Source organism: Aplidium turbinatum, chromosome 13 (assembly GCF_918807975.1).
Source record: "Aplidium turbinatum chromosome 13, kaAplTurb1.1, whole genome shotgun sequence".
Lineage (NCBI taxonomy): Eukaryota > Metazoa > Chordata > Ascidiacea > Aplousobranchia > Polyclinidae > Aplidium > Aplidium turbinatum.
Window position 1 is genome coordinate 18,401,735 of NC_137484.1, and position 16,137 is coordinate 18,417,871.

The 16,137-nt window shown below is 39.7% G+C and overlaps 1 protein-coding gene and 1 non-coding gene across 2 annotated transcripts in view; one reads left to right on the top strand and one right to left on the bottom strand.

Annotated features, from left to right (window-relative positions):
* The window catches only part of LOC145781873 (aldo-keto reductase family 1 member B1-like), a 30,124-nt gene extending 14,521 nt beyond the window's left edge, over positions 1–15,603 (top strand). Inside the window, exons 4-8 of the mRNA XM_082593553.1 lie at positions 4,516–4,593; positions 6,456–6,679; positions 7,214–7,379; positions 11,804–11,886; positions 14,443–15,603. Coding sequence (XP_082449679.1) covers positions 4,516–4,593; positions 6,456–6,679; positions 7,214–7,379; positions 11,804–11,886; positions 14,443–14,512 — 621 coding nt within the window. The 3' untranslated portion in view covers positions 14,513–15,603. The remainder of the gene's footprint in view (positions 1–4,515; positions 4,594–6,455; positions 6,680–7,213; positions 7,380–11,803; positions 11,887–14,442) is intronic.
* LOC145782654 (U6 spliceosomal RNA) lies at positions 8,874–8,978 on the bottom strand. The gene has a single exon (XR_014290878.1). It is a non-coding gene; the product is annotated as a U6 spliceosomal RNA (small nuclear RNA).
* Positions 15,604–16,137: the final 534 nt, after the last annotated feature.

Genomic DNA, 16,137 nt, shown 5'->3' on the forward strand with positions numbered 1-16,137 from the left:
CCAACCCTAACCTTACAATCCGCTAGTGTGGCCTCGGCATTTTTATTGCCGAGGCTAATGCGCCATTCATGCATCTGCGTCGGCAATCACCTCGGTAATTGCCGACGCTAATTTCGAAGACTGTTTGTATCAGCTACTTGAAAGGAAATATTTTCATCAGAAAAAATGCCTGAAATAAATAAAAAATAACCGAATTTTTGCACGTCATTTCGAATTAATGACCGAAAAGTCTCAGCGAAAAAAAACCAGGATGTCATGTTCATATTTCCTTACGCTGACCCGGAAGTGAAGTTTGATTGTGACGTAACGAAAGTGAGACCATTCGGAGAAAAGATCAAACGTGGCTTTCTCTCACCAATGCGCCAGCGTGTGGCAGTTGCCGCAGCAACAACAATGCAGTCATGTTCATTACCGCCTTTTTTTCAACGCAGCGTTGTTGTCGCGGAATTGTTTTGTTCTGTCGGTTACCTAGCGATTCGAGACACACCGGTAGTATAAAATAAGCAGTTGCGATGCAGTTGGTTGGATAATTCAGCGTTTAACAAAAACGGAAATAATTGTAACGAACACTTCATAAGTGTCATGAAAACAGGGTGGGCGAAACATATTTTGCCCACCCTCGTTTCCGGCCCACCCTGTTTCGACGCCTATGGATGTAATATAATACCAAAAGTAGCGAGCAACGCGATACGCCATGGATTACGCACGCTGTTACGGTAATTCACGTTAAAAAACTCACGGGGAGGGAGAAAGTAAGTTAATTTTGGGTTTATTCAACGTTCAAGTCAGCACAAATCGATTTAATTTTCCCGGCGGGTTATATTGCGTAACAACAATGCCCAATAAGAGATTGACGTTTGTTTTGCATTAATTCGACATCTAGCGACGTTGAATTAATTATCATAAAATAACGTTAATTGCTCAACCAGATTAATTTCGGCACAATTGGGACACTGTGAGCAACACAAAGTCTGTTTGATGAACTAGTCAGAATCGGTATCATCAGATGCTGTATCAGCTGGACGAGATAACGGAAAGTGAGGTGCAATAAGGAGAATAAATGCTTACAATAATTTGATGTCTACTGGAGTTAAATCATTGCAAATAGGGTGATATTTCTATAAAAGATTCTCCCAGCTGGGCACGTGGCTAAGCGCCGGCGAAGTAGGAAGTATCCCAAATAAAACATCCAGCAATAGTAAGATCGAATCAACATCCTAGTCTGGTGTAGTCTGAGAAGATTATTTTTTTTTGTAATCTTGTGGTCCTTACAACAAGCGCTCGTGTGGCTTCGGCATTTTTATTGCCGATGCTAATTTCGAAGACTGTGGCTGGTGTTTCTCACAAAGACTGCATTTAACGTCGCTGCAGCAGTTAAGCTTTAATAAGTTTGATGTTTGCTTTCTTGCACCTTGCGATCTTATGAGCTCTGCTAAACTAAACAAACTTCTTTTATGTAACATTCCTTTGCGACCTAAAAAGCCCGTGACTCGTGACCTGTTATCTTTAAAGTGGCGCCTTCGAATTTGCCGCGTTTTGGTTTGTAAAAAGCGATTGTTTCAGTGCGTCTTTAATTTGTATCGGTTATTTTGTTGTTATATTCATTGTGATGTCATATTCATATTCCCTTACACTGACCCGGAACTGAAGTTTGATTGTGACGTAACCAAAGTGAGACCATTCGGAGAAAAGATCAAACGTGGCTTTCTCTCGCCAGGAATTGCCAGCGTGTGACAGTTGCCGTAGCGACAACAATGCAGTGAGTAACGCATTTTTTTCACGCAGCGTTGTTGCGGAATGGCTTTGTTCTGTCGGATACCTAGCGAGAGACATACCAAAAAACAAGAAGTTGCGCTGCAGTTGGTTGGATAATTCAGCGTTTAACAAAAACGGAAATAATTGCAATGAACACTTCATAAGTGTCATGAAAACAGGGTGGGCGAAACATATTTTGCCCACCCTCGTTATACGGCAGGGTGGGCGTCGCCCACCCGGCCCACCCTATTTCGACGCCTATGCCTATACCTGGTCAGCAAAAGTTCCCTTTTGTACACGATTTCAACGTCTGGCGACGTTAAAACGATGTAATTGCCTTTACATTACATTCAAAAGTTTTGTTGACATCAAAAATTCTTCGACTGTTTTGAGTTGCAGCATCATTTTTTGAAAAAGGTTATTTTGATGTAAACTATATAATATTTGAAATATCATATATACAACATCAACAAATATATAGCTTATTTAAAAAATGAATGACATGACAAATGACATAAACATGACGCAAAGAAGGTGGATGACGTAGGATACATGTCAATTTTATCGGAATGGCCCGTTTCGGTGAGTCCGATTCGGTGAGTCCGATCCCTATTCGGTGATTTTTAAAAAAAAAATTTTTTAATTATTGGGTACCGTAGCCTAATTATCATTGCCGTTTATTAGGGTTAGAGGTTAGGAACTCACCGAATAGTAGCAGACCCCAATTTTATGTGAGCAAACATTTTAATTTTATGTGAGCAAACATTTATTGCTAACTTTCATTTTAATTTATTTTTCTTTGTCGGAATGCAAAAGAAACGATATTGTGGAATAAAATACAAAATTCTCTAAATAAACAGAAGGCATCGTTGGAATTTCAAAAAATTGTTGAAAAAGGCTGTCGCCGAATAGGGAACTTGTCGAAAAGGGCCATTTCCGTGGAAGTACGACTAAATGCTAGAGTAGTGCCTCTCCTTTATATTGGAAAAAGTAGCGCGCTACTGCCTATCTCTGACTGGCAGAGTCTGTCTCTTAACATGTTCAAATATTTGTTGACCGCCAGTCTTGAATTTCTATCATAAAATATTAACTACCGGTAGCTTGACCACCACACTTTGCAAAATTTAACTTACAGTCTTAACTACCGCACTTACCGTAAATAAGTTATGTAATGGATGCAGGGTTGTCGATATTTTACCCGACCCAAAAAAAACCACTTAAAAAAACCAAAAAAAACCCCAGAGCATCATATTTGTTCAATTTTTATCAGAAAATTGAAAAAATGAACCAAAGTACTACAAGGTACTTAAAACAAACTTCAAGTTAGGACTTAAGGATGTGATTGTGAAGGAAAGTTTCAAGGATAAATTGAAAACACAGTGGATATTTCTGTACACAAAAATCAAGTAATGCCACTTTGTACTACACTAAAACTCATTTATGCAAGAAGGCCTCATAGTTAAACAGCCCTAGTGCGTTATTTTATTGAGTTATGCCAGCACCCAGCATGTACTGTGAGTGAGAGGCACTTCATTGGTAAAAAGTAGTACTTGAAGTGAAATAAGCATACATCTACCTTTTTTGCATCTTTTTTAAATAAAACCCAAAAAAAACTGGGTTTTTTTTTAAAAAAAACATGCGAGTTGGGCCTTTTTAAAAATACACTGGTTTTTCTCAACTCTGAATGGATGGCATTATGGCACATCCTGTCAATCTTAATGACTGACCTATTTTGAACAGCATTGGTCAGATAATCGGTAACTTAGGTAATTTACCTCAAATAGCATGAAATAAAAATTTCAAGACCAATTTATGGAGTTTGTGATGTTGTAGGTAGGCCTTTGCGCATTGTCTCATCATTATTTTGTCATAGTATCGTGTAGCTTAGTTTCAATTGTCCGTAGCCTATAATTTTTTACGCAGTGTTGTACCAGTTAGTCTTGGCCAGTACCTTAGTTAGGCGACTGCAGATTCATTTATTTAGTAATAGTTTTAGGTGATGCTTTGGTATGTTTGCTTTTTAAGCACTAATGATCCTCTACAGTAGTAGAGCGAAATGCATATGCCATAAATAGGGCTCTGCTGATTCTCCATGCACTTTTAATAAAAACAATGCAATACTGAATTGCTACTTGATGGGGAATCACTGGCCTGCTGCTTCTTAGTCAGGAGATCCCCTATCCTTAACGGAACTCAATAGATGCCTTGCTTGTTGTGTGTGACGGAATTGTTTAACTTTGACGGAACAATGAACCAAATTTACAATGCTTAGTTGTGACATAACAATAAACCCTACATCAAAATTTCAATAAGACGGAATGATTGTATGTGCATTAGAAAAAATAGTAATGAATTGGGTTAAAGCATTCGTTTCCACCAATATCACGCGGCCAGATTAAATAACCCAACTGGCGGATTTGGCCCGCGGGCGTAGTTTTCCCATGTTTGATCTAGAGTACTTATCAAAATCAAACCGAAAAATTGGCCTGAACAGGGAAGCGTTTCGCTATCGTTGCTAACTGAGAAACTCTCTTGTGAGTTTCTGGCACATTTCCGTTTTTATTGGCTTAGTTGCAAACCTACCGGAAAATGGGCGTGGCGACCTACTGTTTTGATTACAGCTGGTCTGGGGTATGTGTTTACTGTTTATTGAACCGCGAAACACCCTGCTATCGCTGTGTTAATACTTCTTGCGACTGCAGGCTGTTGCGAAGCAATTCATTTGTTTGTTACATTTTTATATGTTACATATTTCTACAGAACAATGGAAATTTATTTCCTTTGAATGAAAAAGGAGAGGCCATACCTGATGACACCGACTATGTTGATACGTGGAAGGTGAGTATTTGTAGATATTCTATTTTTAATAGATTGTCCTAGTTTTAATTTTATTGAAACTACCCTCTTTTCATTTTTCTTCAAAGACCTGACTTCTTTAAAGCAAAATAGAGAGAGAGAGGGTCCTTCGGTCTTCAGTTACCTTGCCTGAACCAGACATCGACGGCCTCAGACCAAATATTCCTTTTATATGTTGCATGGATGATTGTTTCTGTCTTGTCGTTCGAGAGAGTCCTAGAATTATTAAAATCATATATTATTATTATATATCATGTTTAAAATTTTGCTGAGAGTTGTACTTAGAAGAAATAGAAAAATTATCGAAAATGAAATTAATGAAACTCAAAGTGGTTTTATGCCTGGAAAGGGAACACGGGAAGGAATTTTCAATATGAGAACTATATGTGAACGTTACAACCAAATCAATAAAGATGTTTATACTTGCTTTATAGACTATGAAAAGGCCTTTGACCGAGTTAAACACGAAAAATTGATGCAATGTTTGGCTGATATAGGTTTAAATGGAAAAGATCTGCGACTAATAGCAAATCTATATTGGACGCAAAAGGCGTTTATTCAGATGGAAGATGGTCTATCTGGTGCAATGGACATAAAACGTGGAGTTCGCCAGGGATGTATACTATCTCCATGTCTATTCAACTTGTATACTGAAATGATTTTCAGACAGATTGATGGAATGGAGGGTATCAGCATAGGAGGTATGAACATATCCAACCTAAGGTATGCAGACGATACTGTTTTATTGGCGGAATCAACAGAAGCTCTCCAAACAATAATAGAAAAAGTGAACAATATTGGAAAGGAATATAACATGAAAATCAACATAAACAAGACGAAAACTATGATTATTACAAGAAAAGAAAATGTACCAAGTTTAAATATTACCATTGGCGGAATGCTGGTCGAACAAGTCAAAAGCTTCACCTATCTGGGACACACAATAACTGAAAATGGCAGATGCGATACAGAAATATTGAGACGAATAGAAATAGCAAGAAACAACTTCGTGAAAATGAAAAAGACATTAACAACACGCAAAATTAACATCAACACTCGAAAACGAATTGCGAAATGCTATATATGGACTACACTACTCTACAATGCAGAAACATGGACACTGTCATCACAAATGGTTAAACGACTTGAGGCATTTGAAATGTGGATTTATAGAAGAATGCTTAAAATTTCATGGAAGGATAAAATCACAAACAAAGATGTACTATCCAGAATACAAACCAACATGGAAGTTCTACAAACAATTAAATCAAGAAAATTGAAATATTTTGGCCACATGATTCGCAATAATTCTATTCAAACACAACTACTAGAAGGAAAAATGAACGGCAAACGAAATAGGGGCAGACCACCAAGAATTTGGACTAATGATATTGAAGACTGGTCAGGACTTAACTACAAAACTGCAAAAGAAAAAGCTCAAAACAGAGAAACTTGGCGTCTCATTGCCTCCAACCCTCGACGAGAGGAAGGAACTTAATGATGATGATCATGTTTGACTTTGCGACAGCATGCACTGCACTAACAGATGCAAAATGGCAATACCACACAACAAAAAGTCGCGAAGGGACATAGTCATTGATTCAGCTGCTTCCATTATTTTACCATCGATTGTGGACTAGAGCGTTGTCAAACCGTTGTCACTGTGATACGACAACAAATCTTCTAACACTAATCTTCAACTGTGACACGACAAAAAAAGAAATGAGTCATGTAACGTCATCTCTGACTGACATCTTTGTCTTTTAAACTCCGTAGTTCATATTCTTATATTTTAGCAGAGTCTTGAAGAAGGCTTGTTTTGTAAGTTAAAAACATGTTTTTAGGCCATGGAGGAATTGCAAAAAGAAGGCCTGGTTCGGGACATTGGCGTTTCCAATTTCAATCAATATCAAATGACTCGCGTTATGAAAGAATGTTCAGTCAAGCCAGTGATGAATCAAATAGAAGTTCATCCATATCTTGTTCAAGAAGAACTCGTCAAATTTTGCAAAGCGAATGACATTGTTGTGACTGCTTACAGCCCTCTTGGTTCACCAGATCGTCCTTGGTAAGAAGCATTAGTGCACGTTTTTAAGTAAACAAGAAGTGAATCTTTGTATCTATCTACTGTCCACCCAAAAATATCTTTAAGTGACTTGCTAGAGACCAGTCTCCTGCTCTTGATAGTTTGTGACTGACTTTCTTCCAAGTGTCGTACTGGTGCTTTCACCAGTCGACTGCCCCGATAGTGCACTGTTAAGCTTTGTAGTTTAGGTTAGACCTGGATTTTTTTCCCGTCATTTATCGGTCATTGACCGATTTTTTAGCAAAATGTCCGAAAAAAATATAGTCAATTCGGTCACAATGTCCGAAAAAATATATACGTTTCTCAGCGAAACTTAATGTTGTAGCCAGTCAGGAAGTGCAAATTTTAGTTTGTATCAGCTACTTGAAAGGAAACATTTTCATCAGGAAAAATGACTAAAATAAATAAAAAATGACCGAATTTTTTCAAGTCATTTCGGACAAATGACCGAAAAGTCTCAGCGAAAAAAAAAACAGGGTTAGACTACAATAAAGCATAATTTAACATCACTTTTAGGGCAAAAAAAGAAGAACCAGTGGTGCTTGACAATCCTAAGATCATTGAAATAGCGAAGAAAATCGGCAAAACCCCAGCTCAAGTTGTTTTGAGATTCCCCATTGAAAGAGGACTGGTTGTCATTCCTAAAAGTGTCACACCAAGCAGGATCCGGTCGAACTTTCAGGTTTGTTGCAAATGCATAACACAGTTTTATTGATCTAGGTTAGTTGAAGCCATTTCGATAGGAAGGCAAGACCTCGTTGACTCGGTATTTCAAGTAGATGTTTTGAACTATTATTCCTTGTTGTATTTGTCAAAGCGAGTCCTCGCTTTCATTCTTTCAATGTGCTTGTTTCACACAGTTACTTTTAATTTCACGCTTGCCCCAGGTGGCTGAAATGTGGTAATAATGACGTAGCTCGCTGAGCGGTGTTGCCTGAGAAACCGTTTGATTTTCTAGATTTTTGTTGACAGTGAAAGTTTATGAACTCCAGCTGTGTAACCATGAACTCGATCACTTTTTCGAGTTGTACAGCTAAGAGTCTCACCCCATCTGGAAAAAATGTTTTTTTACAAGGTTCGACGTCTATTTATTAGACATGGAAGCCAATGGCGTAGCCGGGCCAAACTTTCGCGTTCTTCAAAAAAGGTTATAAACCAACGATGTAGTCACTCACACTGAGTTAGTTTTTGTCTGAAGCTTTTGTATGACAGCTTTTGTCTGAACCATGTTTCAACTATCCAAAAGTATAAAATTTTACCTATAGCATTTCACGTTGGTTACTTTCTGAGAAATAACGTGCTTGCCATTTAGGTTACACATTTTTCATCCTAACTAAATCGAAGCTCGAATCGGTTGTTCATAAGTTATGCTGTTCTAAAGATTTTTAAAGTTTTGCACTGGACGCAATAGCACAGCCTGCATTCAAAGAGGAAGTAATTTAACACGAACAGCTTTCGCTTGAATCTCATGCAACACAGCGAATAGAAACAGTGTGACGGTTTGAATTTTTAGGCAAAAGTTAATTTGGAAATATGAGTTACCTTTTTTGTGCGACTTTGTTCATATTTAATGTTGTTTTGTATGATGCCAAATACCTATTTGATTGTAAATCCAAAGCATTTTGATTGAGCCAATCCTTTAGGTCAGGGGTCACCAAATGGCGGGCCGCATGCGGCCCTCCACGCTGTATCGCAGCGGCCCGCGGAAGGTATCAGCGTACAAGTATAACAAAATATACTTTTCTTGAGTTAATGAGCACGAAAGCAAAAAATACTTTCCGGGAAGCATATTTTCGCTTTGCATATGATTCCACCGACCGACCAATCAGATTATAGTTCTAGGTGGGGGTTGCTTAAAGTTATTCCAATGCGATGTCCAGCCACACTGTCCCAGTGGTTGATTAAAACGTCTGTTTTCGAATTTCGAAATTGTCTGTGAGCATAGGGTTGCTTATTTTAAGTTTGCAAATGTCATGCAAACACTAGTGTGCGTTTCACCGTTATTGTGTTTCACGAGCAGTATTTCCTTTATGCAAGTTTTTGTTGGCAAAATAGGTCGGTGTGCCAACTCAATTTATAATAAATTGGCAAAATATTATATATAAATTTAAAGACTTTTTCTGATTGTATATTATGAAAATATTTAGCTTAGTACTGCAAAACGTTTTTTTTTTTAAGAAATATGGAACGTTTCACGATTTTGCGTGTCATCCTTGCGCGGGCCATGCTAATATTCTCTGTATCGTTCCAATTTTAGTGTATGTTCTGCCGAAGCAAGTACTGCAAAATGTTGTTAATCAACAATTCTTGCCATGCTGATAAGCACCGTAAGTGAGAGTTGTCAATAATAAAATAAAGACGGTTTTATAAACTCTCACAAAAAGGATGAAAAACCAACTCATTGCTTTTTTAGAGGGAAGACTGTTCATGAATTACGATAGAATTACGATTTTTCGGTGATTTCCGCAAGCGTTTGTTTCATGGTACCTGTTTTTTCCCCTGTTATTGGAGCCTATTTTTCGCTGATATGTTTGCAGGTCACTATTGTTGCCTGTACTGCGATGTGTCAAACATTTCCTTGTTTACTGAAACTGTTAATTGCAAGATATCTTTTGCGAAGTAAAGTAACAACACCACTCTTGCTTGGCGATGGATATTCTGATGAAACCGCTCGCCTCGCTATAAGTGCACAAAATAAGTGGCCTCGTTTATTAGGCATTGTTAAAAAAGTCAAAAGTGTTGTAAAAGGAGCTTGGCCTGGCAGTAGCGTTGTTCGATTAATTTTGTTGCTGCGTTATTCTAACATAAGTATGAACAACATGTAACGCTGGATACTGGGTACGAAATGCGTTTTATTCTAGCATAAGCGTCAACCTACCTATCATTTTATTAGTGCGGCCCGCCACAGCTATCCTTAGTGCCAAAGTGGCCCGCATGCAAAAAAGGTTGGTGACCCCTGCTTTAGGTCATTGTTACATTGGTGGTGATGTATGATATTTTCCTGGTAGCTGGGAGTAACTGGGCCAGGGCTGCGATTTATGCCTTTTTCGGCGGCAATGCCGTTCGACACGCGCTGTCACTATTCGACAAACGCTGTGTCTTACGGGAAAACAATTAATAAAAGGAAAAAAAAAACTGAGAGAGGACGTCAAGTCAGGTGGAGGAACAATCGGGGAGTGGGGGAGCATCAGGTGGTGCAATTATAAGAGTGTCGACTTACGGAAATGGTCTTGCGCCAGGTACTACTTCAAGGCAAGGCCTAAAAGCGACGCTTCACGCTAGAAATTTCCAAGGTGTCCGCGCCGCCGTTTTTAACACTACGGAAAAATGCTTAGATCGAAGTTCTAATGCCTGGCATCAAACATTTCGCCACACACGTTTCGTGCTATTTAACACAACGGGTTTCTTGTATAGATGAAATAACATAGGCTACTTTTAGTTGTCAACGTCTATACCAGTTGGTATTTCGCCGTATGAGCCAATTAACAATATTGTTGAATGCGATTGCGGCGCGGAGGAACAAACTGCTGACCATGTCGTTCTCGAATGCCCCATCTACAAGGCTCCAAATGGAACGCATGGTATAGCAACGCTGGACGAAGGTACACTGACCTGGCTCTCCACCACCTGCCCTGAAATTTGATCTAGTCTCAAAAGAAGGAGAACAATATTGTTGAACCAAAGAGAAATAAAACAGAGTAACCTTAGCGGGTTTAACATACTTTTTTACACACAAAAAATATAACATAACCAAAATAACCTCTTAAACGTTTTCGACACGTACGTGTGTCATAATCAGGAATGACATTCCTTCCAAGAATGACATTCCAAGTATGACATTCCAAGTCTGCGTCTTGTATTTCCGATTGCCAAAAATAAACTGTTTTCTTTGCCGTCATTAAAATCGATTTATGCGTGGTTTGACGTAATTCACTTCAGTTTTTTAGGACATTTTGCTAAAAACTTGGTCAATGACCGAAAAAAAAAACTAGCCAGATAGGATTTGTTTTTTATCAGCCAAAGGTTTGCCACTCTGTTGTACTATATATCGAGATAAGTCTATTTTGAAGATGAGGGTCTCAATTTTACTCAAAGTTTTTAGTGTTCTGTTCATTACTAGTTGGTGCTGTATCGGTACCACTAGATTTTTTGCGATGTTGAAAATTTATTGGCGCATGTATGGCGCCCTTTCAAGCATGTCATTGACTGTTTAGCCAAAGCACAACCCCGTAATCTTAATGGGTATCGGACCTTAGTCCATTCTAAACCAAAAAGATGGTCTTGTAACCAGGGGCGGATCTACCGGGTGGGCCTGATTGGTACAGATCCACCCAGATTGACAGTGGGCCCACCCAAAATCAGATTCTTGAAAAATGAACATATTAATGTTTAACACTAGAACAACCAAGTGGCACTGAATTGTCTGTGGCATCACTATTTCATAGCACTTGTAAGAGATATTCGGCAACACTAAGTTTTTGTGTGTTGGCCCACCGTGGCATTATTGGTGAAGACCCACCAAGATATTTACTAGGCCCACCCATAAATTACGTTCTGAATCAGCCACTGCTTGTAACTCGGAAGAAATCGCATATAGTTGCTCCTCATGTCAGTTTCTTTTTCTCTATCGAGTCTTAACTTCAAGCCATATAGCAGGGCTACTCAACTGGTGGACCGCGGTCCGAATCCGGACCATCTGGGTGCTGATGGTGGACCTTGAGCTTTTGAAAGAATAACCTCATTGCCACGTTTCAGGGCTTTAAACAGATTTCTACCGAGAAGAAGCAAGTTTTACTGTGGTTATCCTAGTTGCTGGGGCCTTCGACTCCCAGACTCCCCAACACTTTCTCAGAAATCCAATTAGAGTTATATTTTACCTAAAAAAGTGGTTTGGTACAGATAATTTAACTTTCGTGGTTGCGTGTGAAATAACTTGTTCGCCGGACCGCTAAAAATACTCAACTTGTCAAACTGGACCTTTGTTAAGATTAGTTGAGTAACCCTGCCATATACGTAGTACCAATCAACATACTGAGGTTCTTCGTTTGTTTCTTTGGATTCGCAGCAGTCTGTTGTGAAATGACATCGTTTTTTAATTTCCTGTAGGTGTTCGACTTCAATTTGTCCAAGGAAGACATGAACACAATTCTTGGACTTGATCTCAATTTCATAGGTTGTCCCATGAGTATGTAAGTATCAACTGTTGCAATAGCGGTGTGAAGTAACTTTATGTATATACACTTATTTGTTGCGGTAACTTCATATTGCTTTGTTTTCGACAAGCATGGCGCTTGATCTATGGGTGGGCAAATATTTTGATTCGAGAGCCAAATCATCATCATCATCATAATCCATCGTCGGTTTGTTCCCCACTAGTGGGGATGGCCGATTGTTTCCGCGCAGCAATTGTTTTAATCCCATTTCACCCTGTCCCTTGCATCTTCCTCCTTCAGTCCGAATTTTTTAAATTCATCCTTCACTCAAATATTTCTCTGAATTTGACAAGCGGGTCATGTGAGTGTATACTGTACAAAGAGTGGTTATCTAGCCAGGTAAACATCATTGATTTAACTAGTAAGCTTATTAGTATGTGCAGCGCTGACTTTGCAATTCTACATAAGCACAACTCTGTTTGATATTGCTAGACCTGCAGCTCAGTGCTGCCACATGCCGCCACCGAATGAATTTCCCCAGAATCGCTTCATAAATTCCCAAAATTGCAATTACGGAGTGATCAAACCAAGTGTAGACAAATATTTATTGAAATAACAGTACATCCAAACAGGAAAAAATTTCCACATACTAGGAAAAGTAGAAACAAAATGTACTCTTATTTTTCAATTACTATCACGCGGGCCGTAGTTTACCTTTTTCTGATTACTGCTGCTGGTATTGTAGAGCAGGGGTCCGCAAATACTTTTTGGTGCGACCCAAAAAGCAATCGTTCGAAGTCTTCGCGACCCAAACGTTTCGGAAGCATATAATTTTGCGCAAAACACTTTGCAAATTAATATCAATTCCAATACGGTCGTCCCCATTTATTAAGGCCACATCGGGACCGGACGATTTTGGCTGCGGGAGACAATTTTCTACCACTCCTATACCTTCAGTAATTCCGGAATGGACCAAATTGGGCTTAATAAGCGGGTGGACCTATTAACCGTGCGCTTCGTCGTCGTGCAAGCCTCTGGGGCCGAGGGTCTACTCTATCCTTTTACCAGCCCAGACTCAAGATGTTCGCGGACTACACTGGAAGGCTATTAGAGAGCAGCCAGTATTTAGTTTTATCATCCATGACACGCAGACCTTCCACTCCGTTAGGTGGCTTGAAGATGGTACAGTTATTGATGATGTGGTCTGCAGTCTGTTCCTCGGCACCACATTCACAGGAAGAGGAAGAGGCCAATGGCGCATGGTTGACCGGAAAAGCCCGATGCCCGTACGAAGACGGTTGAGGCGCACCCATGCTTGTCTTTATAGTGTCAGGCCGATGGGGCATGTGTCGGCGTTGGGGATGAACGAATGAAGTCCGGTGGTACTTGACTTCCTTTCAGAATTCCATTTATAGTCCGCCCAAGTAGCCGCAGAGATGAAGTTCATCTGCTGCGTTGATCAGAAGTTGAGCGCGGCTGGCACGAATGGTTGTCTTGACTTCAGTCGACTGGGGTGCTGGTTTGGGGAAGCAGAGATCTTGTGGTGGAGAAGATGGTTAGGCTTTAGTGCCCGTCGGCTAAGAAACAGAGTGGCTTCTTCGTGACGAAGCTCAGAAAGTTGGATGCCAGCGAGAATGGCAAAATTATCCAATGGTGTGGGACGCATGCATCCGGTAACTGTGCGCAGGGCGCTGTTTATGGCAGTGCCGATGTCATGGCAGTGTGCACTGCAGCACCAAACAGGTGCACAGTCCTCTGCTGAAGAGTAGACAAGGGCTAAGGCTGCTATACGCAAAGTGTCAGCCCTCGCCCCCCAGCTGTGGCCTGCCAGGCGCTTGAGTAGTGCAGCGTGGGATGTCATTTTCTTGCGCAGTGACACTAAATGGTGGCGGTATGTGTACGATCTGTCTAGTGTCACCCCAAGATATTCTGGTTCGGGGCAGAAGGTCAGAGGTTTTCCATTGTTCTGAACATGTAGCTCACGATCAACTTCCCGACTGTAGGCTATAGGTGGAAAGCTGCCGCCAAAGTTTTGTTTTCGCTAAGTTTCAGTCGCCAGTTCTGGAGATAGCCTAAGCTGAGAGAGTTTTCATGCCCTGGCTCAAGCTGTCTTCCAGGCTATATATATAACCGTGGGCTTAACTACTATACTACAATCGAAAGTATAAATTTTCTTGTAGCCTACCAAATTGTACGAAACTCAGCACATCAAAGACTATATGATTGTATTTATTTTTGCCATACAAGTTATATTTATGGTAATTTTAAACCGTTTTGCGACCCACTGTGAATGGTCTCGCGACCCAAATTTGGGTCGCGACCCAGTATTTGCGGACCCCTGTTGTAGAGCACAGCGTAGGCAAGTGTCGGCTGACTCCAGCTTGACCAGTGCCTCCCAGCCTTTTTATATGTACGAACCTCTTTTAAGGATGACTCCAAGTGAAATTCTCCTAGATTTGATTTAAATGTATGAACTTTAGCGCTTCTTTAATCCCAAAGGGGTATGTGAACCTTAAGTTAGGAACCGCTGAGCTTGGCGTTGTCCAATCGATATAACGCTTGAACCACATTGGCTTAAATGTTTTCCTGCAGGTCTGTCAATCACAAGCATCACCCCTTTCAAGAAAACTACTCTGAAAAGCAGACAACTCAACGACTATAGCCTAATCAACCCACTATGATTAGCTTATTGTATATTTGTCATAACCTGCAACTTCTTCGCTTTATTACCTCGACATGATGCTGCTAACGGGATGTCCACTACCTTATAGCGTGAGATCTACCTCTCTATTCTGTGGGCAGACGACATATTTTTCATTTGTGTGCTTCACCCAGTAACCATTGCATAATTCAAAAAATAACACATAAAATAAAATAGCTACATAACTTCAAACGTTTTCGGCAAAACTTTATGCCCTCGTCAGAAAAATACCTTAATTCATCTAAACAAAAACAAATATTCGTGAAATGTTAATAATACATGACTGAAAATAAATAAAACTGCACTGACCTGCGTACAAGCAACAACTAATGAACAAACACAAAAGGTGGTAACAATCTGTCAAACTATGCGGGAGTGTGGTTATGAGACAAGATAGTGAGCGGAACAACATAAAGGCAATCAAGGAAAAACCACTAAGCAACATAAAACAAACGTAATCTAATACAAATTCAACAGAAAAGATGCCCCTCCAGCGAATAATTGTTTGTTGAGCCTGGGGTTGTGCTGCTTAATTTGGAGTGCCTGTACGCAGGTCAGTGCAGTTTTATTTATTTTCAGTCATTTATGATTAACATTTCACAAATATTTGTTTTTGTTTAGATGAATTAAGGTATTTTCCTGACGAGGGGAGAAAGTTTTGCCGAAAACATTTGAAGTTATGTAGCTATTTTACTTCATGTATTATTTTTTGAATTAGGCTATGCGATTCAATCTTATAAAAAAAAGGATTTCGTTTAGCACTCGCGGACTGAGCCAATGTCGTATTATTGCCCTGAATGTCACTGACATTGTCGATTCCTCTGACTGTGTGGGCCAGACGTTTCTCTGCATTTTAGTATCTCCTGGCAACAACCTGGAATTTCCAAATGGTAAAGGGCTCCTCATTGTACAGTATATCGCATCTGAATTGTCATGTGAATACACAACCTCAAGTAGTCAAGTCTGATATTGTCGCTCAAACTGTTCTTTATGGAATAAATGGTTGGTTGATTATTATCAGTTGCACTGTATGCAAAATAATTGTGTCGTGTTTGACCACTGAAACTATGAGAACCACTGGAGCAAACTTGAAAGAAACGTTATGCGAGTGTTCTTTCTTTTTGATAACCGCTATGTATATGAGCTGCTATCCAACCTGTCTTCTTCCTAACTTTCGACTCAAGTTCCACATGTGTTGAGTGAAGATTGATGGTATATTGTTAACAAGAGACGGGTTCAATTGTGATGTGGAATAGTCACTTCACACTCTTAATTACGTCCGTCCGTTAGATTCACACATCGTAAAAGGAAGACGAAGCACGTTTGGAAAACACAAGTTAGAAAAAGAATGACGAGAGATTGTCGCTCAAGCGTGACAGTGCATCGCAATGATGACGTCACGATTGCGCGACAATCCATGTCACAATACGGAGACAGATAACTTGGCCATAATTTCGTGAACATAGCAGCCTCCAAGATGAATATTACAATATCCATCTTCCAGAAGATTATTTTTGCCTAAACGAAATTACTCATCATTGGCCATACCTAACACGCATTAAACATAATAGCAATACCGCATAATA